General features: G+C 33.2%; 4 protein-coding genes across 7 annotated transcripts; 3 read left to right on the top strand and 1 right to left on the bottom strand.

The window, feature by feature from the left end:
* LOC109354554 (probable aquaporin NIP7-1) lies at nt 1722-17153 on the top strand. Of its 2 annotated transcripts, XM_019597149.1 has the most exons (8): nt 1722-1729; nt 3529-3531; nt 6549-6557; nt 14923-15115; nt 15623-15847; nt 15930-16124; nt 16385-16446; nt 16666-17153. In XM_019597149.1, the coding sequence occupies exons 4-8, from the start codon at nt 14930-14932 to the stop codon at nt 16886-16888; spliced, it is 891 nt and encodes a 296-aa protein (XP_019452694.1). In that variant the 5' UTR covers nt 1722-1729; nt 3529-3531; nt 6549-6557; nt 14923-14929; the 3' UTR covers nt 16889-17153. The 2 variants fall into 2 exon arrangements, with proteins under 2 accessions (XP_019452694.1, XP_019452693.1); XM_019597148.1 differs by lacking the exons at nt 1722-1729; nt 3529-3531; nt 6549-6557 and adding exons at nt 11379-11726; nt 12141-12237 and having other exon boundaries at nt 14937-15115.
* Nucleotides 2156-5410, top strand: LOC109354551. 3 transcript variants are annotated; one of them, XM_019597143.1, is made up of 3 exons: nt 2156-2263; nt 2420-2457; nt 2874-5410. In XM_019597143.1, exon 3 carries the CDS (start codon nt 2956-2958, stop codon nt 5173-5175), a length of 2220 nt encoding a protein of 739 aa, XP_019452688.1. In that variant the 5' UTR covers nt 2156-2263; nt 2420-2457; nt 2874-2955; the 3' UTR covers nt 5176-5410. The 3 variants fall into 3 exon arrangements, with proteins under 3 accessions (XP_019452688.1, XP_019452690.1, XP_019452689.1); XM_019597145.1 differs by lacking the exon at nt 2420-2457; XM_019597144.1 differs by lacking the exon at nt 2156-2263 and having other exon boundaries at nt 2306-2457.
* LOC109354552 lies at nt 17764-21395 on the top strand. Its single transcript, XM_019597146.1, has 9 exons — nt 17764-17876; nt 17976-18176; nt 18296-18519; nt 18624-18685; nt 19004-19225; nt 19355-19481; nt 19810-20132; nt 20239-20383; nt 21050-21395. Exons 1-9 carry the CDS (start codon nt 17855-17857, stop codon nt 21293-21295), a joined length of 1572 nt encoding a protein of 523 aa, XP_019452691.1. The 5' UTR covers nt 17764-17854; the 3' UTR covers nt 21296-21395.
* LOC109354553 (probable WRKY transcription factor 21) lies at nt 22839-25613 on the bottom strand. The gene is made up of 4 exons (XM_019597147.1): nt 25499-25613; nt 24306-25119; nt 24059-24184; nt 22839-23216 (listed from the first exon to the last, which is right to left on the bottom strand). Exons 2-4 carry the CDS (start codon nt 25091-25093, stop codon nt 23072-23074), a joined length of 1059 nt encoding a protein of 352 aa, XP_019452692.1. The 5' UTR covers nt 25094-25119; nt 25499-25613; the 3' UTR covers nt 22839-23071.

The following is a 26238-nucleotide window of genomic DNA, read 5'->3' as shown; positions in this document are numbered from 1 at the left end:
ACTGTCATAGCAAAAGTAGTGCTTGATCAGTTCTCAACTTCTCATTTGTAAAGCTCATTCTTTAAATTTTTTTCTACATATTCAATTGCAATAATTCAAAAGAAGTTGTAATATACTTCAGTTTTAGTGTTGAAATAATGCTTTGGGAGTAAGTATTTTATTGAATAATTGGCAGAACGAAAACATTGCAAGGCATGCATGCATACCCATGCCAATATTGTTAATTATTGGTTAGGAAAAATAATAATTTGATGGAAGAAATATAAAAATTGGCCCTACTTGTGAGTTAGTTTGATTTTATTACATGTCAAATTTAATCTAATCCGATGCAAAAGTTATGTTATGGTTTGATTCTATTATTATTATTTATAAATTGGAAATATCAACTTAAACAATATTATTGTGGTCAACAACTTTGTGTGTACCATTCAATCGTAACAAAAAAAACTACATAATAGAATAACTTACATCATTTTCCAAAAGTCAAATAGTGGCCTAAAAATATGGCAGCCTCTTATATACTCATCTTCATTAATCAAAAGATAAGTGCTATATAATAACACACAAAAGTTAATATATAATAACATTTTTATCATTTTGTTTACTATAAAATCACATATTTATTATTAAAAATATGAATAAAAATAATTACTTGATTCTTCATTAATGAAGAGGATTATTGTTCCATATATATTGTCAAAGTACAAAACTGTTGTTTTTGAAAAGAGAACGATTTTTTTTTTAAATTTTGACAAATAAAACGATTTTTTTAAATTTGACAACCGGTTATTAGTTGTTGTAGGTAAAAAAATGTTGTAGTGGTAGAAATCACATGTTCTTAAATTTATCTTATTTTCTCTTCAAAATCAATCAAATATTGTTACATAAATATTCTTACAAACTTGAAAATAGATGATCTAATAACTCCACATTTCAATGTACATGCCCTAATGAAACCATATCATTCTCAAACCATATAAAGTTTTTCAGATTAAACTCTTATATTAATTAATTAGTGAAGTATAGAATTATATATTATAAATTTTCAGTTGTATAGATTAAATATATATTTTTATAAAATGCCAAAGTTTTCATTGTCTTTTTTTTATAAAGTTTTTCATGGTATGATCCTGTCTAAATTGACGAGAGATCAATTTTTGAGTGTATGATTTAAGTAAAAATCCCTCTAAAATATTTGTTGCACAATTATGAATTAGTGGTTCAAATTCAAAGGCTTATATTTAAGTGGTTCAAGCTCCTTCCACTTCGACTAATAAACATTGGTAACCTTATTTTAATCTTTAAAAAGGTGTCCTTGCTTGCATAACCACTAAATTAATCCTCTTTGTGTAGCAAAATTTGTATGGGGTAGAATCTATTTCTATTAGGATGAATTATTTTGAATGTCAATTTGTTCTATTTAGTAAAATTGAACTAGTAATGAATAATCTAATTGTTAATTTTATTAAATGAAATCAATATTTTAATGGTAAATATATTCACTAATTAAACTACATTCATGTAAAATTAGATATATGTATATAATATATTAATATTAATGTTGAAAAATCAATAAAAAACTAATATTTTTTTATTTTCATTAAAAAATTAATTTTAAAATAAAAACTCGTCGGTATGACCGGTTCAGTTAAACTGAAAACCGGTCAGTATGACTGATTTTAACTAGTTTTGACTGATATGATTGCATAACCAATATAATTATTGTACTGTACTAATAATAGGACCAGTTCACTAGTTTACCGATTGAACCGACTAATATAAAACAATTTTAACAATACTGATAAATAGATTTAATCACGTTTATCGATGATTCTATTGAATAACAAATCCCTTATTATCTCGAAAGCTAATCTAGTCCTTGTATTTTTTCACCAAATAATCCTTCTTTTTTGTAATCCACAAATCCAAACAATTTTTTTTTAAATCTTATCAATTTAAACAAAAATTCCTGATTTTATCATTTTCTCAATCAATTTTTTTCTAACATTTTTAATAACGATTGGATTTGCTACTTGATTATTATTATTAAGCATTGAAGTAAGGTTTTAAGTAACTTTAAAAAAAGGGTATAAGTGAAGGGGTAGGTTAGGAAAGGTGAGGAGGGCAAAATGGGAAGTTGAGAAAGATTGGGTAACAACAAAACCCTAAAAAGCTGAGTGTGTGGTTCAAATGTTGATAGTGGTGCGACCCTTTTGCCCCTCCAATTCTTCATTCTTCCCTTCCATTACCCTTCTCTTTTCAGGTTTTTCCCTCTTCCCCGCCAAACCCCTCACTCTTCAAATCAAACTTCAAATTTTTCATTCTTTCTCTCTCTCCTTTTCTCTTTCTACATTTTTTTTTTGTTCTTCGAATTTTGATTAATGGGTTCTCTTCTCTGTTATTTTTTATTTCATTGCAGGTACTCTTTCTGTTTCCACATACAACAGCTTCTACTTTGTGAGTTTTAGCTTTCTCTGTTTCTCTCATTGAGGGAAAATTTCTGTTTTTATTTATTTTCTCAATTATTGAAGCAAAATCAAGTGCTCTTTTTATTGATCTTATTGGGTTTTATGGGGAATGACTGATTAGAGAAAAGGAACTATAAAGCAATTAACTTTGTGAAATTTGTATCTGGTTCCATGAGAGAAAACAACATGGGTATACGAAAAAATATGTTCTTTATCTACATTTAAAATACATTGTTTGGTAATGGGGGAGAAATTTGTGTTAGTTGAAATTTGTGTTAGTTGAAATTTGTGAGAGGTCTTTGTATTTTGACTCAACTTTGGAAATTCACTTTTTTGCAGCTTCTTTTATAATTCTATTTGTCTCAGAAGTTTCATAATTGTTGTTATCCTTGTTGTTTTGTTTAGGTAACGTTGGATTTCGAGACGAACTGGGGGTGTTATCAATATTTTGTGGTATTTCTGTTTATGTCAAAGTGGTGAATTTGTTATGGCAAACCATGATTTAGTTCCTGGTCAGAGTCAGGATGTGTCATCCATGCCTGTTTGTCATTTGGGTCTTGACCATACTATTGATTCAGTTCATGACGTCGGCTCTGAATGTTTGGATAATCACGGACTAGTTCTTAGTCAGAGTGAGAGGCATGTGAATGACTTGGCTTCTCAAATTGAACAACTAGATCGTGCTCAGAGTCTTGAACAACATGGTGTTAAGTTGATTGCAGATGATCATGTTCAGGACCATGATTTTTCTCAAAACTGTGATGATAGATTGGCTCTGCTTACTCAGGCATTTGAGTTGAATTTGTCAGACGATCGCCAACTAGCTATTGCCGAGGATAATAATGATACAGATCAAAATGTGGAAATGGATAATTTGAATGTCTCGAATATGATTGACGTGCAACCAATGGCGTTGGTTTGCACTCCTCCTGTCCTTCAGTCCCGAGCCCAGGTTTCATCTCCTAACCATCAACTAACTGTTGGACAACAATTTCCTGATGTTCATAGCTGCCGTAGGGCACTGAGGGAGGCAGCCATTGCTCTTCACTTTGAGATACAGACAGTTAAGTCAGATAAGGTTCGTTTCACTGCTAAATGTGCAGGTGAAGGATGCTCTTGGAGAATCCATGCTGCAAAGCTTCCTGGTGTTCCCACCTTCACGATTAGGACCATCCGTGAGCCTCATACTTGTGCTGGAATCACACATCTAGGTCATCAGCAAGCCTCAGTGCAATGGGTTGCTGATACTGTGGAACAACACCTGAGGGAAAATCCTAATTGCAGACCAAAAGAGATACTCGAAGAGATCCACCAAGTTCACGGGATTGCTTTAACATATAAACAAGCATGGAGGGGAAAGGAAAGGTATATGGCTGCTGTTAGGGGTTCATTTGAAGAAGATTTTCGCCTACTTCCACAGTATTGTGACCAACTTAAAAGGTCAAATCCAGGAAGTATTGCCTTGGTATATGGCAATCATGTTGATAGCTGTTTCCAACATTTGTTCATATCATTTCAAGCATCAATTCATGGGTTTTTGAATGCCTGCCGCCCCATTATTGGACTCGACTGTGTTCCACTTAAAAGCAAGTATCTTGGAACTTTGATTTTAGCTGCAGGTTTTGATGGAGATGGTGGCCTATATCCTCTAGCATTTGGGGTGGTCAATGAAGAAGTTGATGATAATTGGATGTGGTTCCTATCCGAGATACATAATCTGCTTGAAACTAATGCTCAAAACATGCCAAGGCTTACAATTTTGTCTAATAGACAGAAAGATATCGTTGATGCAGTGGAAATAAACTTCCCTACTGCTTTCCATGGGTTCTGCATGCATTATTTGAGTGAGAGTTTCCGAAATGAATTCAACAATACTGTTCTTAGTAACATATTCTGGGAGGCTGCTCATTCCCTCACTGTCATCGAATTTGAAACCAAAATCCTCGAAATAGAAGATATCTCACAAGAAGCAGCTACATGGGTTCGAAATATATCTCCTCACTTGTGGGCAACAACATATTTTGAAGGGACTAGGCTTGGCCATCTAACAGCTAAGATAGCTGAATCCTTGAACGCCTTGATAGTTGAATCCTCTGGACTTCCAATTGTTCAGATGATGGAGTGTATTCGCCGCAAACTGATGCTGATGTTCAATGAACGGCGTGAAGTTAGCATGCAGTGGACAAGCATCCTGGTTCCTTTTGCTGAAAAGCAGGTGACAAAGGCAATAGAACAAGCACACAGCTACCAAGTACTGAGAGGAAATGAAGCTGAGTTTGAAGTATTATGTCATGCAAGAGAAGGCAGATACATAGTGGACATCCGAACACGCCGCTGTTCTTGTAATGGATGGCAGCTATGTGGTGTGCCATGTTCTCATGCAGTGGCAGTGCTCCTCTCATGCAGGCAGAATGTGCACAGGTTTACTGAAAGTTGCTTCACTGTGGCTAACTATCGTAAAGCATATTCACAAACCATACACCCAATTCCAGATAAAACCATGTGGAGCACAATATCTGACGGGTCTGAAAGTAGAGCCGTAGAAGTTGTCATAAATCCACCCAAGTCTCTAAACCCACCTGGAAACCCGAAGAAAAGGAGAGCTCCTGCTGCAGAAGAGAGCGGTGGTCGAATGAAACGAGTTGTGCATTGCAGCCGCTGTAATCAAACAGGCCATTTTCGAACCACATGTTTTGTCCCTATGTGAGGTGCAAAGTAATTAGCAATATACCAGATAGATCATAACATAGCATGTCTTTTAGTTTGAAGACAGGAACACATGTCACATTAGTACATTATCTTCATTGTTTAGCTCATTCTTTTTGTGAAGAAACCAAACCAGTGGTCATATAATTTAGGCAACCTTTTATGTTCAAGTTTTTGGGCATTTTGATTGACATACTTCATGAATTGTACATGGCCTAAAAATATTTAACTTTGTTGTCCAATTCTTGTAAAGGATATTCAGAGGTTCATTCGGAAAAGGATGCTTTCATATTTGTTTGAGTCTGTCTCTATCATTGAGTATCAGAAACATAATACTTAAACCTTGATTTTTAATAAAGTCCATATTCATGATAATGTAAGATGAGGATTCAGATTCAGATTGGCATTAAACATGACACCTTGCTCTTTAGCATGATCACTCACAAATCACAATCTTCCCAGAATCAAACTAGAATCAGACTAAAATGGTTAATAGCCATATTTGGTGCCATATACAGGACCATAGTCTGCAGAAGGAGCCTTGATTGATAGACCTTGTAACCTGGTTCATTGACCCCCCCATATGATCCTGCTGTGATGCAGCACTTGTATCTTCAGCCATGAAATTCTGCATCAGATATATTATAGCCAATTCAGATAAATGCACTAAAACCAAACAAAAACACAGTAACAGGTGCATCAAGATGTAGGAGCAACCACAAAACTAGTCCCAACCATGTTTTTAATAACTGCTACATTTTGTATTTCTCTCCTTTGGATACACTTTTCTTTATACCATGTTCGCTGACAATATCGAAAAAGAAAAAAAAAACATGGTATGAACACACATGAAAATGGTACTTGGTTGATAAAAATCTTATCCTGTGAGACTTTACTATATACATTTAGCCTAACTTCATCAGTTTTCATTCTGAATTCATGAAAAAAATACAAGAAATAATCAAATATATTGAAGCACTAAGTAGTTACAAAAATATATAGAACCAAGTTTTATTAATAACCATGATGATAGTTTAAATATATTGAAATAACACCTTGACATGTTCCTTTACAGCTACAATAGCTAACTTGTACAATGTGGTTCTCCCAAAAAGTTTTGTTTTTTATTATGGACAAGAAATATGATTGGAAAAGAAGGGTGAATATTACAAGAGGATAGGAAATCTCAAGAAGGGACATGCAACAAAGCATGTTAATCTCTGTGCATATTAAGTTATTATGAAGTTGACAAAGATTGAAGAAAGATGAGTATATGAGAGAAATATGCATGAAACAAACACTGTGATGTTCTTTCTACTATTTCACTTGCTCCTTCTACTTTTTCATCATCATCACTATCATGTTCTGTGGAAGAGATTCTGTGTTTAAGAGTGACATTTGGAAGAAAACAGAATGAAAGAAACTCAAAGAAGACAAGTAGTTAGAGTCTTTACACAGAACAGAGAAAAATCTTTCAGTTTAGTTTCTAAATTCAACTTATAAATAGGAAGGGTGAAATAATGTGAAAAAAAATAATTTATTTTACTATGTTTATAAATTAATCTGGGTCAAAATATTTTTCCATTATAATGTGAAAAAATATTTTTTTTAAACCAACAAAATTATGTTGACAAATAGTTTTGTCTCAAGCTATACTCAACATTATAATTTTTTTAGAAGATCACAATGTGAGTCTAATGGGACATCAAGCAAAGCTTTATTTAAATGGATTTAACATGTATACATTGACGTGTAAGTATTTTTATACTGTCAGTCAATGATATAATGACAGTGTAAAAAACTTTAAACATATCAGACAAAGCCTTCCCAGTGAAACTTTGTTTACCAACTAAGTCACACTTCATGATTAAATTAATTTTTTTATTAGTTACTTAAAAAAACCAGAACATTTAATTAAAATACAAATGTTAATGAAGTTTAATTCAGTTAATAAAAATAAAGTCAGGAGACTTATAAAACTACCAGGCCTAACCTCATTTTTAAGCCCATGAGTATATTACTATCTAGATTTCCATTCATAGTCATTATTTAATATAACAAATATATTCATAGCTGAATATCCTTACAAAACATAAGTCATTACATTTATCAAAGGAATAAGTTGATTAGTCAAGTTACTTATAAAATAATCACTTTGTTAATTCTTATGCAGTGTGAATTCAAGACCTAAACCTTACATTATAACCTTGGTTAATGTGTATTGTGTAGAAATTTTACACTGGAGATATTATTTTGACATATGGTCTAGCTGTGTGTTGAAAACTTGAAAGTCAAGTCCAATATCATTAGTTCGTTATGCAGCATACACTGAATGTGAAAAATTCAATGCCCAAAGTCAAACTCAAGAACCAGAATGTGGAATTATTTATAACCATCAAATCAAATCAAAACAACCTTCTCAAATTGTGAATTTTAAAGTCACAAATGTAACACCCCAGTTCTGACATACTATAGTAACTTAATGATAACGACTCATGTGTGAATAATGATTATTTGTTTATGAGGTGTTACAATAAATTCGAACTAAAGAGTGAGCCTATACTTTGAAACTCAAGCTTTATGTTTTGTGCATAGTTTGTCACCTTGCCTATTTATCTAACTATATATATATATCTTTTGTGGAAGTTAGGAAACTTTAGATTTGGAGACACAATAATTGTTCAAATATTAAGCCTTTTCTTCAATAATAGTGCCCTTTTGCCATATTTTCAATCATCTACAAAAGTAGCAGTGGAAGATTCTGGTGATGATTTAAAGCACACTCAAAATCAGGACAAGTAGTACTAGTTGTCATCATTGAACATCTTTTTTAACCCACCCAAATTGCCCTTCATAGTCATTTCCTTCCACATTTTGTATTTATAATAACACTTGTATTTCACTGTAAAAAAAATTCCTATATGTTAATTGTTATTAGGAGAGCAACTTTTCCATTTAATTCATTTTTTACCCCTTTTTCATTTAAAAAAGAAAGGAACACCAACAAAACGTTAGTCTAATAGTGTAAGACTTTACTAGATCCCCAAGCCCCAAGGTTAAGAGTTCGATTTTTAGGAGCAACACTTGTTGGGAGGGGCAGCAACGAAACCCAAAAGAGATTAGTTCCTTACTCAAGAAGGTGAAGATATACCTTGGGGAGTATAAAAAAATAGCTAAGTGCAGTAGAAACAAAGAGCATGGAAGAACCAACAATGTGTTGGTCTAATTGTGTAACGCTCCACTAGATCCCCAAGGTCGATGACTCAATTCTTGGGAACGACACTTGTTGGAAGGGAGAAACACGAATCCCGAAAGGAATTAATTCTTTACCCATAGAAAAAATACTCTTCGTATTACAAAAAAAAAAAAAAAGCATGGAAGAACGTTTCAGAAGTTGTTGCATTTGACAAAAAAAGTAAAGGAACAAAACATGAGGCTAATCCCTTTGCTTGAAATGTCTTAGCAAATGATTCTGTTTTGATGACCTTATTCAAGAGAGTGAACTTCCAAATGTAATGATGATGTTTGATAACATTGTTGGCCACTCACAAAAATATGATGACAATTATATGCATAGGTCGGGGTACATGGGCCAACCCATATAAAATGTTGAGTTTAATATCAATTGCATATTTGGTCTACATTTTTTATATATCATCATTACATCATTTATATATATTAGTTTTTTATTAAAGAGTATTAATTAATGAATATTAGAACATGCGCTCAAAGTATAAAAAAATCCTTATACTATTAAATGTATATACTATTTTCTCAATGTGTGATATTATGAGTAAGTTGATATCAAGTAATTTGAGGAACAAATGAGCTCACAAACTCAACCCATCTTAGCCATATAATAAACCAGTTGTGTTCCATTTAATTTTGCACTTATACTTCATATATATAACATTAGTATCTTAGATAGCAGAAAAATACAATTGATGCAATTATAATCACGATGTTGATCTTATTGTGGAGACCGTCGAAACCATAATAATACAAATGAATAGAATACAATTTAAAACATCACATAACATTAGTAACGGTAGAACAAATCATCTGATATAAAGAGTGACACAACTACATAATGATGTAGTTACTTTTCACAATAATTGCTTTTAAGCGGACCCAACAAAGTTTGAATGTTACAATTATTCTAAGTGGTAACCAAATAAAAGACACACTCATTCAGAGATTTGCCAGCTTGAAGTGATTGATAATACATAGTTCTCCAACCAAAAGGTCAATGTAATAAAGGCAAGAAGCCACTAGATATGAAGTTACAAGAGAAGGAAAATAAAATTTGGATCATCTCCGGCATCAATTGGAATTCTTCCCTATATATTCCATACAGGATGATGTATAAATAGAAAGGTTCACGATACACATCATCTAATCCCCGTATGGAATTATGGGACAAGTAGTAACTAGAGAAATACAACTATAAGAGAGGATCCAAATCCCCGAAAAATATTCCTATATAGGATGTCAATAGATTAACAATTTCTCTTGTAGAAGTTACTAGTGATTGCCACCTTCACAAAATTTAAAGACCATGTAACTTTTTTAGGTGAAGATGCTCAGAAATGTAGACACATAGTGGCATACTAAAAGGCATTTTGACTTTAGGTTATAGTTTACAGGATAATTTCTTTTAATTATTATAAAAGTCATGATTTCATATACCTTTTTCTGTTGGACTTGTTTGGTGCTAGATTTATCTATAGCTTTTGGAAGTTATATCAAAGAATCTTTATTCTTTCAGGACAATTGCAGCCCCCCAAAAGCTCATTTTCACAAAACAAATTTCCTTTATAGACTTTGTATGTGTATGTGTTTTCCTGCACATTATTATGTAGACTTCTAGATCAGAAAATGTCCTTAACATAATTAATAACTTTGGTTTTGATAATGAACTTAATGGTTGAAATCTCTCAACAAGACTTGTCAATAGGAATGTGGTGGCACATATTTCCCTTAGCTGGATCTCACATGTGTTCCCAATTTCATCAAATTCTCTACCTTATCTCATACAATTTCTCATGTCCATGTATCTAACCAATTCTCTTTAGTTATTCGATTTATTCAAGTATGAAGTCATACATTAAATACGAGAGGAGAAATTAAAGAATTTATAAGCGAAAAAAGCTTATAGAACTAATGCCTTAAGGTTTTGGAGACACCCCAGTAACAATGGAACTCTCCTGTAGTTGGAGGCTCTCTAATCATAGATAATTATATTAAATTATAATTGTAGATACAATAATTCCATTTTTGCTTAGTCTTTTTATATAAGTTGCATTTAGATTTTAGAATATGCTTTCATGTGCATATCTATAACCACTTCTTGGAACATTATTACATTTTAAGATAGCTAAATACTCAAGGGTCTACTACATTAAAACAAGTTATTGTGACTTTATAATCTCCTTTTCTTTGGAACAATTTACCCTATTCTCTTTATATATATATGCTTGTACCTTTAAATCACTTTTCATTGTTAAGCTTGGGAGTCAAGTTTGGCATATTGCATCTATGCCATCATTAATAACGGATCACTATCTTCTTCTCTTTACCTTAGTGGCAAGCAAAGGAGAAATTCTTTACTTGAGATATGAGAATAAAACAAATGTCATAACCTTCAAAAGCATCAAAATAAATCAGAATACAAAAACTTTAGGATACCATTAATAAAGGGTACTTACTATGTGTATTCAATTTCAGTAAAACTTTTGTTATCTCACAGGAAACTTAACCACTTCTTTTAAGGAAGAGAATTTGTTGTCCTGAAACCTGTTCCTAACCATTCACAATGAAATAAAAATTGATAAAATCATGAATATTACATAATATGATTAATTTGAAATATAATTTGAGACATAATTTAGGACAACAAATCTTTTTCCTTCTTTTAATTAGTTGGTTAGTTTTTTTTTGTCATCTAACACCACCAGACACAATTAATAAGGTACTTGATAATGCAATTTCCAAAGTACATTAATCCCAATGCAAGATTTATAGTGAATTTTTGATTTCTTCAAATGCATGATTCTTGATTGAAACAATTGTTACTATTGAATGAAAATCCTACGTGTGAAAAGCAAGTTAGGAGTAGTGTAAAAAGTGGACTACAATCTACAAATCATGTGACCCAAGAAAGGATCTCCAAACTTACGTATATAATAAGGACCCCATGAAAAATAATGCATGGCCATATCAAAAACATTGACAACCTAGTTTTTTTCTTCCTCTATCTTTCTCTTCCCTCTCCACACTTTCCTTGTCTGCCATATGTTACATAAAAGGTTGAGGGGAATGTCGTCTGGCTCGAGATCATCCATGCAAGTAGCCTCAGGCATAACTCTTGATGAGTGATTTCGGACCAGGCTTCATTCCCCTCAACTACCAAACAGACACTATGCAAGTGAATCATTTTCTCCTTTGAAAAGTTTTGCTTCAGAACTAGTCCTCATGCAATTGAAGATAAGAGATGGATTGCAGAAACAGCTATGCAAGAGTAATTGGTAATTGGATAAGCTTCCAGGTCAGGTTGTTCTTGTAATATGTTCATATTCATAAGAATAGGTATATGTTAGTTTGTTGATAAACTCTTCTCGTGGAGTTTTTTTTATTGTTTTCAGGATCTGAACTGTGTATAGTTAGTCTATTCTTCTATGTGACATTTACTTGCGCTCTATCGAGAAATAAGCTCTTTAATCGGATCCATAGTTCATCATAAAAATCTTTTTTTGGTCTAGACCAACAGGTATCCTCCACGGGAGGCAATTTGTTTGAGCTGAGAACATTCATATTGCGACCGGCTTAGCTTTCCCAACGGAGGTTTTTCTATAGGCAGGACTCAAAACTAGGTTCTTGTTTAAGGGGAATCAAGAATGACCATATGAACCAACCACTTTTTGGTTCATCATAAAACATTTGTTCATTCTAAACTATTTGTACCAGGCTGAACAGGAATTTACTCTTTGTGGATCAACCTGAACATAAAGAAACAAAAGCTACAGAAGCAGAAAGAGAAAAATGAGAGAACAAAAGCAGTTATGTAAGTCTATCCAATTTATTCAAAGTGGTCCTTAGTTGCTGTAACTGATGCAATAAAATCTCATCACAAGATTCTTCATACCCTTTTTATTATCCTACAATAATAATCACATGGAAAAGTACTCACAATAAGATATAGATATCAAAGGACAGGGTTTGTTAGGATCAAAGTCATGGGTGATTTGTGGCATAAAGTTTAGGCTCACCTAGTCAATCTAATTCATCTTTAATTAATACTGATATAGGTATATATTATTAGCTGAACACAAAACCTTGTAAGGAAAGTGTCAATGTTAGGTGTAGAAAGTTGTGCATATAATGTTACTGAAAATGTTTAATTTGCAATAAAATAGGGACACCAAATGATATATTATTGATTTGTTTATATATTTTTGACATGCATGTATATAAGGAAGATAAAAGACAAGTAAAATATCATGTACTAATAAAAGTACTATAATTAATATCTAACTAGCACTATTCATCTGGCATTTCCTGATTCAATGTATCTATGGGCACTTTGGAGTCTTAACATCATCCTTTGCAGAAATTGCAGTTACAGAGACAGGAACATCTTTTCTACAGATTATGGACAGTAGAGTATCACTTTGTGTATTAACTTGCACAAATGGAGAAAAGAACAGTGTAATTGTTCAGCATGCAGCAGGTGCTAAGTCACTGACATTTATGGCTTTATAAATTTGTAAAGTTGGTTGAAAACTAGGAAAGGTAAATCATAGATCAATCCTTATCCAATGAAAAAATAAACTAGATAAACAATAAATATGATTTGAAAGAAATGACATTCTTAACTAGGGGCAAAAGAATATATAACCTTTCACACAAAGACCAGAAAAGGGGTAGTCCAAAAAAGAAAGCATTATGCTTGGAAAGTATATATTACATTGAATTATAACTGAATTAACTGATTTTTTTTACTAGACATCCAATGCAGAAGCAAGCAAATCAAGTGCATATCTGGGACTCACATGTATCCTATGAAGATAAAACATGTGTAATTGCATAGAGAATGAAGAACAAATGATCTCCATAATGACGATCAAGGATTAAACGAGATCAACATTGTTTCAATTTGTGGGCAATAATGATTTTTATGGCAATATGAATGTCTATATTCTTTATTTGAATTTTAGAATAACAATTATATATGTATTATATTGCATGACTTTTATGCGCATATTTTATATGGGTATCCCAAACATATTATATCCTGTAATTTTCAAGACTACTCTTATCCACGAAGTTATATATCGTTTCGATACTCATATTCCTATACGTGCTTTTTTTATGAGAACTTTTTTGTTGGCCCTACATGCTAGCTGCAATCAAATAGCAATTGGGTTCATCTTTGTGATCATTTTATTTTGGTACAATGAAAGAACAAAAAGCAATACATGTCATAAGTAGAAAAAGATTCTAGTTCTCATACAGAAGTTACCATGATTGATTAATTACACAGAATCAGATTCCAAGATCACTTACCTAACTCTCCAAGCAACTAGCAGCTAAAATAGACTGCAAAAAGCTCAGATAACAAACTACATGTTCCTCTGCCACCTCAAAAGCTAGCATTATTACCTATTAAGCCACCGACACTTAAACTTGCTTTTTGAAGATTTCACAACACCTCATTATGGTCAAAGTGTAGCTATAATCGATTATAAGCTTATAGCTTTTCTCATAGACAAGTATGAAAAGCAATTGCAACTTGCTCAAAAGTCAAGGCCTCATTGTTGCATTTCTACCATAATATCCACATCAAAATGCTTTGTTTTTATTGTTTTGGAGGCAAAGTATTTGTTTACATTTCAACTAAACCATTATTATATGTAATCTTAGAAGAGAAAAAAATGTATGCATCTATAGCATGAGAATTTTATATACTGTCAGTCTATCATTCATCATTCATTTTTAATCATTATCGACTTTTCAAAAAAAAGATATATAAATGAATTGGATGATGTATAAATCTTTATACTAATAGTGCATAATAATCAACTAAGGTTCTTAAGATAGATAAACCTACCCTCTCTTGGTCTAAATACATTTCATTCTTCACTTTTGTATTTCTCTCAACTAAATGAATGTTCACTCCTATATACCCAAACACATTTCATTAACTAAGAGTATCCCTCACAAGTAAGAATTGCAATCGGAATGCGTGATTGCTCCTCCTAACAAATGTGACTCCCGTTTTGATGACATGCACAAATAGTGAAATAGGGGAGTAGTTAAAGGTAGGAGAATGATAAGAAACAAACATAGTAATAATAGTAAGGAAGTAGTTGAGATGTAGCATTTAGTTTGGAATCTACACCATCAAGGTAAGAGTAGATTGATGAAGGTTTATATTTGTTGAAAATATATGGTTTACTTTCTACATTGAAGCAGTTAATAAGCACAAATTGTTCCTCTCTAACTCATTTCGACCCTCACATGAATCGTGTGTTGAAGCTCCTTATATTAAGAAACCAAATATGTGTGAGCAACAGAAGACTTAAACCATATATTTAATGATCCCTGGATTATTGCATCATCACTGTTCCATTGAATACTACAACTTAACCTTTTTATGTAACATGTTAGTTTCACTTATTATATGCATATATCATATGATATCTTATTAGAGACTTAGTGAAATATCTTATGTGTGTTTGAGGACAAGTTTGATCATGACAGACATGTTTGAGAAACAGACATCTTCTGATGTTTCCAATTATGCATCAAGCAGTGGTTTGTCCGGTGACGATAAGGAGATCGGGTATGGAGTTGCAACATTCAAGCATGGATATCTTTCGGCCAAAAACTCTGTTTTTCATTTCTTACCCTTCAAAATTGACCTCAATTTTGCTCGCATGGTAAGAGTATAGTGTATATTCAGTCCTTCCAAGTGTATTTGTAGGATCAAACATCTACCATTAGGCCAAAAGTTATAGCTTTTAGTCACTATGCAACTCTACTTCCCTATGGTTTCTCAAATCAACTGCTTTGTCGCTGCAATGACCGCAATCACACAGTAATCGGACCACAACCGTAATTAAAACTGTTAATCAAGGCCTAACTTTATTTCCTTAAGGCTTCTCATAATAGCATTTGGCTTGAGGAGCCATTATAGGTTCCAAGGGGAGGGATGTTAAGCCCTTATAATCCTAAGGGAGAAAGCTAAACCAAATAAAGTCAGTAGCATTTAGAGTGCAATGACCCCTTTGATTATTCTTCATGATAATTTGAGATGTGTTGAGATGGGAAATGTAGAGTGGAAATTATTGCATGGAATCCCAGTTTTTTTTTATTTATGAGAGAAAGATAAGTAACATTATTATGTTTGGCAACACAGAAAATGTAAGTTGTTTTTTTATATATAGGTGATTGCAGAGATGATGGGTACTTTTATTTTGATGTTCTGTGTTTGTGGAATCATTGCAACCACACAACTCCAAAATGGTGCAGTGGGCCTTCTGGAGTATGCAGCCACAGCAGGATTAACAGTAGTTGTGATAATATTCTCCATTGGGCCAATATCTTGTGCTCATGTTAACCCAGCTGTCACAATAGCCTTTGCCACACTCGGTCATTTTCCATGGATCAAGGTTCTAATTTACATAATAGCTCAGGTACCATAATTGGTTAGTTTAATATTTTTATCATATGTTTCCTTTGTTTGGTGAACAGGTTCCAATTTACATAATAGCTCAGACAATAGGTTCTGTGATTGCAACATATATTGGTAGCCTTGTCTATGGCATAAAATCAGAAGTTGTAATGACTAAGCCACTCCAAGGGTGCAACTCTGCATTCTGGGTTGAACTTATTGCAACCTTCATCATCATGTTCCTCATTGCAGCTTTGACATCTGAATCTCAATCAGTAAGGAGTAATATTACATTATTTAATCATTAATCAAATTTTGAGTAAAGGGACAACTAATGTACCATAATGTCCATAACAATCTTGTGTCATACATTCTAATAAGATGTGATGAGAAATAATGTTTTCTTGACCAATCAGAATTTATAATATATACGGTCGAACGAAAAATAGTATCCAATGAATGATAAAATACAAAACTTCGATATAATAAAATAGAAATTCGATTTGTATGAGATAAAATTTGAAGCTCTGTGCAGGTAGGTCATTTATCTGGCTTTGTTGCTGGAATGGCAATTGGTCTTGCTGTACTAATCACAGGGTAACCTTCCCATAAACTCTAATTTTTTCCATAAAACACTTAGCAAATCCTCATTTTTTTTATGAATGTAATATATCTCTACACTGTCGGCATAAAGATTTATATAAAATCAGTATATCGTTCATTTGTATTATTTTTTAAAGAATCAATGATTAAAAATGAATTGTGGATGATGAACGGACAGTATATAAAACTTTTCCCCTACCTACATTTTTGCAGGCCTGTGTCAGGTGGATCAATGAATCCAGCAAGATCATTAGGCCCAGCAATTCTCTCAAACAAATATAAGGATATATGGATATATATCATAGCCCCAAGTATTGGAGCTGTAGCAGGAGCTTTAATGTTTCGTTTTCTACGTCTTAGAGACCAAACTTGTAGCACTTTGTCCTCACCAAACATCAGTGATGTTGGTCATCCAATACCCTTTTGTGCAAGTTAGTTTATGATAATGAAAATAGCTCAAAATATGATATGCTTTTAGAAAAAAGCTAGCTTTAGCAGTTGAATTATTGATTGTCCCTTTCTTTTTCACTAGGGAGAAGTGGGCCCATGATTTTGATGGACACAAATATTGGAGCTTATTCTTTGAGAGTGTAGACAAAGATATGTCTTGAGACCAAATTAAGGGAATATCTGATGATGTATATCATAAGTTGTCAAGAATGATATGTACAAAAATGTGGCAGCAATAAGATGTGGAAACTAAAAAATCGAAATTAGAAATGGAGAGGCAAATGTCATACAATAACACACAGAAGATAATGTGTAATTACATTTTTATCGGTAATGAATAAATTTGTTGAGATAACAAAAGTTGTCATTTTTTGGGCGCATTAACGATATACTCAGCTGGCAATTGAAGCTTTTGAAATGCATATAATACCAAAAATGGGTTTTATCTTTACTAACAAAGTCTTTTTTTCATAAGCATGACAAAATTATTGAAACACATATCATGTAAAATTCAATTATCAACCAACTATGTTTGAGATGATTTTATTCATTATAAAATAAATGATATCAATTTAGAGCACGTTTGAATTGACTTACTTTCCAGAATAAGCACTTTTGTAAATAAACTTCTTTGAGTTTGGTTTGGTTTTTGGAAAAATCTAATGATGAAAAAAAAGTTCATTTGAGAAAGGGGAGAGAGATTGTTGTAAAATGTAAATGTAGAAATAAAATGTTAATGTCATACATTCCAAACCATATATTATACTTATAATTATCATTATGACTAGTAAAAAAATAATTTTGATACGTGTAAGCCCATTGTCTACAATGCCATGCAAAGAAGTGCACCCACTTGTCAAAGGAGTGAAGAATTTCCTTGATCGAACATAATCACATTCTTCAGAAAAATTAAAAAAATAAAACAAGAAGACACAATATAATTGAGATTCTCATGGTGAAAGAAATGCAGAAAGGTAGATAACTAACACTGTTAACATGATATTATATGATATATAGTATATGGTTTAATTTTGTGTATTTATATTGATATATATTGATTATGCAAAGTACAGTGGCACCTGAATCTTGTTCTCCACAAGATGGGAAAACAACAAGCTTGACACAAATCATGGTTGCTTCCTCCATTGGGTTGATGTTTGCTTTTGCAATGCATTATCGTCTCAAAAATATTAGAGATCGAAAGATCATTCCACGTCTAAGATTATCTAAACATGCCCAACCCCCTAAGCTTGAAAGATTCTCTCATTACGTAGGTAATAATATTAACATTATAACATGCATGCATCTCCATATATAATATTGCCGAGAACTTTTTTGGTGTGAAATCTAAAAAACTACGGTACCAACCGATATTCTATGTGATTTGGTGCAGCTAGGCAAATGGGGTTCAAAGATAGGAGAAGTTGTCCACATTTATGTAAATTGGCATCTGAATATATAAGGCAATGTGAGGGATGTGAAGATGATATATACACCTTCTTTGAGAATGAACCAGATGCTGATTCACTATTTGTGAAGCTTGTGGAGGAGTTTGAGAGATGCATTCTTAGTTACTTTGCATTCCATTGGAAACATGGTGATGTATTGATAAGTCAGGTAAATGGGTAATCTAGTCATTTAAGGGAAGATATGGATGTTATGTTGAATTCTTTGTGTAAAACTAGGTACAAAAATGTTTGTTTTTTATTCTGATTTTGTAGGTTTTGAGCTCAGAAATTGAGCCAAAAAGGAAGCTCAAGAACATAGTTATGGCTGCAACTAGGTATGTATTGTATACTAATTATACCATCTTTGCTATTCCCTTTCTTTTTGAAGTAGCAATACATTGCTATTAAAAGAAGGTTTTCATGCATAAATAACTCATTTTTTGGAACTAAGTAGTACTCAAATTATTGTGTTTGAACAATAAAAACTTGGGTCTAAAACCAAAGTTCTAGTGGTAGTAACAAAAGTTACTTTTTCATTGAGTCAAACCATGATTTGAGAACTATAATCCAAACATGCTTGCAAGTAATTTCAACTGTGTGAAAAGGGATATATAGTTTCTTGCTTTAGAAGTTAAATAATGTGGTTTGCACAGAGAACAAAGGGTGGAGAGGGTAACCAAGAATCTGAAGGTGGCTAGAGTTTTTAATACATTAGTAGAAGAGATGAAAGCAATGGGACTTGTATCAGCTGATGATTCTCAATGCACAGAGGTCATGGCTCCGGTAGCTCACAGTGATAGGAGTCCGGTGCTCCTTTTCATGGGAGGTGGTATGGGAGCTGGAAAGAGCACTGTGCTTAAGGAAATTCTCAAAGAGTAAGAACATTTATAATTTTTCGACAAAAATGAACCATTGATTTTGTTAGCTATCCTTTGATGCGAAATGATGAAAACAAAAAACAGAAAGAGTCTAATTGTGTTTCTTTATGAATGAAATTTGAACAGACCTTTCTGGGCAGGAGCAGCAGGGAATGCAGTTGTTATTGAAGCAGATGCCTTTAAAGAATCAGATGTCATCTACAGGGCCCTTAGTTCAAGAGGGCATCATGATATGATTCGAACAGCCGAACTTGTGAGATTGTTGAAACTCTTCTCCGCTTTTCCCCTGCATTTTATCCTGTTCAAGGTTTTAATTACTGCAGTTTCGATAGCTTACGCAACCGCATCATGTTAATAACTGCAGCCGCATTTTTCGCTCAAGCAATCTAACTAAAATCGCCACTGCAACCACAATTTAAAACCGTAGTTCTATTCATATATATCATAGATATGCACAACATTCCATTTTTTTACTTCCTTTCTGTGGTGAATATGGTGAAAAAGTGGCATAGTCCAAATTTATTCAATCTAGTTGTACAATGCTTTTGGTTCTTGCATGATGAAGTCATTGTCGCGAATAGGTACACCAATCATCCACAGATGCAGCCTCATCCCTTCTGGTAACAGCACTAAATGAGGGGAGGGATGTAATTATGGATGGAACACTCTCGTGGGTACCATTTGTTGTACAAACAATAACAATGGCCCGAAATGTCCATCGTCGCCGTTACCGCATGGGAGCAGGCTACAAAATGAATGGAGATGGAACTGTAACTGAAAACTACTGGCAAAGAATTGAAGATGAAGAACCTGAAAAAGTTGGAGGGAAAAAGAGAAAACCATATAGGATAGAACTTGTTGGAGTAGTTTGTGATGCTTACCTTGCAGTCATTAGAGGCATAAGGTAGATTCATCATTAATCTTCTATTTTAGCATTCTTACTTATCATCAATCATTGCTTTTTCCAATTGAAATGGAATCTTCTAACAATCACATTTTGATACCAATAGGAGGGCTATAATGTGTAGAAGAGGAGTAAGAGTGAAACCACAATTGAAATCACACAAGAGATTTGCTGATGCATTTATGACTTATTGTCAACTAGTAGACAATGCCAGGATATATAGTACAAATGCTTTGGAAGGGCCACCAAAGGTACCCTACACATATTTCCATCCTCTTTTATAGGCCATCTTAATCTCATATGCGTAATTTAAGACTCGAAAGACCTCTGCCCTTCCATCCCTTGGATAGATGGTGAGTGCCTGACCCGAATCAATCGGGTCATGTAGGAAAAAGGTTCAAGTCTACCGGTCTGTTAGGATGCCTCCGCTAGACCGCTACATACATCAGTACATCACTGCACTTCCACTTACATCAACATTTTTCCCACCAGTACATGGTAGAGTCTTAAGATTCATAGACTCAATTTAAGACATTGAAAAGCATTGCATATCTCAAGTCTTAACATAAGACTAGTCTTAAAACTTTCTGAAGATTTACATTATAGTTTCCCTTAGATGAAAAAAACCTGCCTATATACACACTCTTTACAAGGAGAGGAAAAAGAATATCATAGTTTGGATTTTGCATATATACAAATGATTGTTGTCACAGTCAATAGTAAAATTTACATCCTACCATTTCCTCTAAGAAAATTACCATCATGAGTGAAACTTTGTTGCAACAGAAAGTGAAAGCTATCTTTAGATATCTCTATAACTAATCATTTTATTACTCACTCATGTAATTACTACAACATTAGTTGTTTTTTCTCACTATATTCAACATGCAAAACTAAGATGTTAAATGTTTCAAAAGTTAATAGGGTGGAAAGATAGGGACAAGACACTACTGGTTGATCCAGATGAAATAGACTGTTTGAAGAATGTTGCAAGGTTGAATGAAGATGCTAACTCAGTATATGAACTTTACAAGCACCCAAACCCAGTTTGTGAAGCTGGATCAATATGGAAAGACATTGTATTATCACCTTCAAGGTTGAATATCCAGCAGGAGCTCAAGTATTCAATCCAAAAAGTTGAGATATATAAAAGTTGTTTATGAACCTGTCATTATATTTTTCCACTTTTAGCTTTTAAGATGAAGTTCATAAGATAGAAATCATTTACAGTACAAAATTTAAACATGAGATAAGCTCAATGAGCTTCCATAATTTATTGAAATTTGTGACCAAGGAAAGTTACCACCTCAACTTTAAACTTTCACAAGTAGTCATTGGCCAGTGTTGCTTAAATTACTGCTTAATGATCCAGGGATCTTACTCCGTAAGTGGAGACACTATTTCTAAAATTTGAACTCGCTCATAGTCAATAACCAATAACCTTACCGTTGCACCAAGCTCACCATCTATCAAAGGTTATAAACATTTTGAAATCATCATCAATCTGTTGAAACTAAAGTCCACCTTCTCATTGATCAGAGGTTAGAACTAGACCATTATGTATATGTGTGTGCTAGTTGAGGAATAGTGGATAATCATTACTATTATCACCACTAAGTCCTTTATAAAAATATCTACATAGAGACTTTACTATTTGATATTTTCTTCATCCTAATCTTAAAGTTATAGGCTCAATGCAACCACCAACTTAAGTATATTCCACACCCCTCAATTTAAAAATGATGAATGCAGTAATTGGTCATAAAAAGGCCAATGGTACCATAGTAAAGGAGTCAAAAATAGAATTTATTCTGTAATGATATTGATAACAATTGGTATTGGACCTAAGAAAATATGATCCAGCATGAATGCCTATATTGGTCCCCCTGCAACTCAAAATCTTTGTTGAGAAACTTCCATAAACCAATAAACAACTAGCTCAATGATGCTATGATTGTAGCTATAATACAAATCAAGAAATGTTGTGACATTTACCTCATAATGTTCAAGAAATGTTCAGAATTGATGGTCCAAAATCAGCTTTAACTGACTAAGTAGATTATCAAATTTGTTGGCACACTCCATTGTCACTAAATGGCACTTTCATTTTCTTAATTTAGTCTAAGTTGTCATTACATAGAAAAGAAACCCAATTTTTGTGTGACTGAATTATGGTTAGACATTCAAATCATTATTCAATATGTATTAAAACATTTTTGAAGTAAAACTCTATCATGAATCTCATAACCTTACACATTTAAATCATAATATAATTTTAGTGATCATGATATACTGTGTGTCTGACTAAGAAAAACAATTTTTAAAATCATTATTCAATATTAAATTATTTCAAAATGATAATTTTAGTGCTCATGATAGATTATGTCTAAGTATTGAAACCCCATACTATTTTTTATACTAACAATGATATCCCTTCACCCATGATTAAAGAACTAATTTCTTCAGATACATAGTTATCCCTCCCAACAACTGAAACTCTTTAACATGATACTGTCAAAGAACTCAATTGTAATCACTTAAATTTCTCATAGGCATTCCATTCATTTAGAAAATCCTGAAATGTTTAACAAGGTAAAGGACAAAATAGTTCTGAGAAATTGAAAACTACCCAATTTTACAGACTTTTGATTCTAACTAAGACTGAAACCTCAGACTGTGAGAAATCAACTGCAATAACATAAAAAATTTCAAAGGCATTCTATTCATTTAGAAAACCCTTAAATGTTTACCAAGCTAAATAATGGACAAAATAGTTCTTACAAATTGAAAGTACCCAATTTTACAGACTTCATGATATTATCACTGATCCTCATCTCCACTCTCTACATAAACTGACCAAACTATCCAAAAGCCAAAATCTGTGCCAAGGAAATCATCCCTGCTTGCACCACCACTTAACATATATGTACACACGCATGTCACGCATTTGCCGATTGCGCTGGTAGCTTCGGGTGGTTATGCTCGCCTTCATAGGTAACAACCAGCATTGTAGGCTCTTCCAAACACCTCTCAACATGCTTCCTAGCAGGGCAGCCTCTCATGCTGCTGCACTTATAGTATCCCCTGAAAAAATAGGAACTACGGTCAATTTCCTCCATAGTAAAACTTCACATTCACCTTTCATCTATAATTGGCAATAATGCCTGATTAATTGGCCATTCAGATTTTCAACATGCGGAATAAGTTTTTTGTAGTTTATCTAAAGCAAGGAACTAATAGAACTGTGGATATAGGATTTGTAATAAAGACTATTAGAATATATAAAGTATCTTAGGATATTTTAAATTTTATTGTAGACAATATTTAAATGATGCTTAGATATAGTGATAATATCTCATATTATGATGATTATATCTTAGATAATATCTCAAAGATTTGTTTCCTTATTCAATTAAGAGTATAGTATTTAGTATAAATAGGGGTTAGTATTATGTCTTTTGTATCACAACATAATCACATCATCGCTCACAATAGTATAAAATACTATAAATTTAGTATTTTGAGCAATCCTTTTTTTCTCCTTTCATATCTAAACTCTATAATTTCAACAAAGATTATGAGATGCTGGTGGAGTGGTGGACAGTACATAAAGAAAATCTTCATACAGTGTTCTCATCAACATTAACACATCCTAGGATAAGGGAACTAGCTAGAAACTTCAATAGAAGCACCACCATCACACATTCACCTCACAGGACGAAAAAAACTAAAGGCTAGTACATGAAGTGTACTTACTTATGCTGCCGAAAAGAAAAGGATAAATCATAAATGCACACAGAACAGCACAATATTAAGAAGAGATAACCAAATAGTTCATAAACCTTCCAAAGTTATCACAGCTGAAAGCACAATTATACTCAGGCATCATTCAAGCATCAAAGCAATAAACTGGATATTGAACATACCTAGGGTGAGGAGAGCCCTTGATAGGCTTCTGCCCATACTTCCGCCAGGAATAGTCATCGGGAGGGATATCTGCAAGTTTGTTGCTGATAGCAGGCACCTTGATTGATCTCTTCACTCTATGCTTCCTGAGGAAAACGACGAGAATTATTTAATTATATATTGACAGAAATACTAAATCGTTGAAGCCTAAAATAACATACATTCATGACAGTGACCATAATACCAGAACCTAGAAGGATGTTTTACCTCTTCTTTGAGCAATGGCATCGAGAACTGCTCCCACATTTCACGCTGCCCTCATCGCCTCTGGCAGAGCATTTTCTCTTATGCTGCTGTGAATTCTGGTCTGAAGAGTGCGGAGCTCCAATTAAATGGAAGGTGCTTCCATCCAAGTTCGCTGCACTTCCATCTATGCTCAACGAAGAGATGAAAGACCTGGTAGACGACATTGTTGGCGTGCAGCTAGTGCTGTCAAAGTTCAGGTTTATGCCGCTGTTATTGTTCCTCCGGTACAACACTTCCGCTTGATGTTTCATTTGTTGCTGCTGCACTATCAACCTTTGTTGTTTCTGTTGCTGCTGCTGAAGGACGTGATAGTGAGCCGACGAAGCTTGTTGTGCAAGCTGAAGAGGAGTTTTCCCACTGGAGCTCAATTCCAAAGATGGATTTCCAAGAGAGAGAGTGTTCCTAACAACACTTGAGCCAAATTCCTGAACTGAATTCTCAGGAAAGCTAGTTTGGGTATATGGAAAGTGAAGATTTTTAGAATGGTTGATGGTTTTGCTTTGGCAATTTGGGTTATCTAAGAGAATACTTTGGGAAAAGGGGACTTGAAGTTTCTTAAGCTTCCTAACTCTAGCATGACCCAAACCATTATGGAGCAAGGACACAACTTTCTTGAACCTTGCCACTGCTCCCTCAGTCTCCACCATTAAATTCCTTTGCTGATTCTGACCCTTGGGATCAGACAACATACTAAGAACTCTATGACAGCTTTCAACAGCTACTCTGTTAGCTACTTCAACCTCTTCCATGTTATTTGCCTCTATCTATCTAAATACTGAAAACAAAACAAAAACACTCAGTTCCCAAATCAAAGTGGTTAGAACTAAGCCAAACACACCATAAGACTTAAAAAAACATTCTATTTATCCACAAACATACCAGACATTCAACCATTTGTGGCAAATAAACTAACCCATATAGAAGAAAATTTTTCCATTTTTTCACCAGACAATAGGTCACAAAAATAGGATTTCAAGTAAAAGTTTCAAATTTTGAAAACGGGGGTTAATTTTTTTTGGAAAAACAGAGAAGACCCAGGAATCAAAACCAACTGAACGTAAAAGATTGCAGCATATCTGCAATTAGAAAGGGGAAAAAATGGATCCAATTTTGCAGTGACAAAAAAAAACAAGAAAAAAAACCAAAGCACAGACCTTAATTGAACTTGGTACTGTCAAACCCTAGATTCTTCTTCATCCATGGGTTTAGAATTGAAAGGTATGAAAGAGAAGACTTTGCTTCACTTACGAATTCACACACCCATCATACATAACAATACAAAGTTTCCAACTTTAGACTCTATATATATATATATATTTATATATTAAACATAAAATAGTAATAAAAAATAAAAATTATTATATTTGAATAGTTCAGTGAAGAGAGGGAGAGAGAGAAGAAAAGAGGGAAGCGGTGAGAAATGAAACTAATGTCTCTGTCACAGATTTGAGAGTGGGTCCCACTTGAAAACCTTTGTTATTCTTTTTCTTCCTTATTTTCAGCTTTAATTAATCTTTTCTTGGACCTACCAATTTCAGCTTCACTTTTACTACTTCATTCAATTTTTACTCACTTTCAATCGACTTTGCCTTAATTATTTTTATAATCACAACAACAACAACAACTTCAGGTTAAATACTTCTTCCGTAAATTACACTAATAACTTTTAATAAAATTATATAAATCATCTCTCATTTTTTCTATACTTATACAACCTTAATTTTTAACTTTCATTATACTAATCACTCTTGCATGATAAATAAGTAAGTGTAATATTTTAAACAAAACATAGTATATTGTGGAAACAGATCCAAATAATATATGAGTCAATACCATTTTATTATTTTTGGTTCGTTACGATATAGTATAAAAGCGATTTAAACAATATCTCTTT

Source organism: Lupinus angustifolius, chromosome LG08 (genome assembly GCF_001865875.1).
Source record: "Lupinus angustifolius cultivar Tanjil chromosome LG08, LupAngTanjil_v1.0, whole genome shotgun sequence".
Classification (NCBI taxonomy): Eukaryota; Viridiplantae; Streptophyta; class Magnoliopsida; order Fabales; family Fabaceae; genus Lupinus; species Lupinus angustifolius.
Note: the sequence above shows the minus strand (reverse complement) of the source record. Positions and strands in the feature narration are given on the sequence as shown.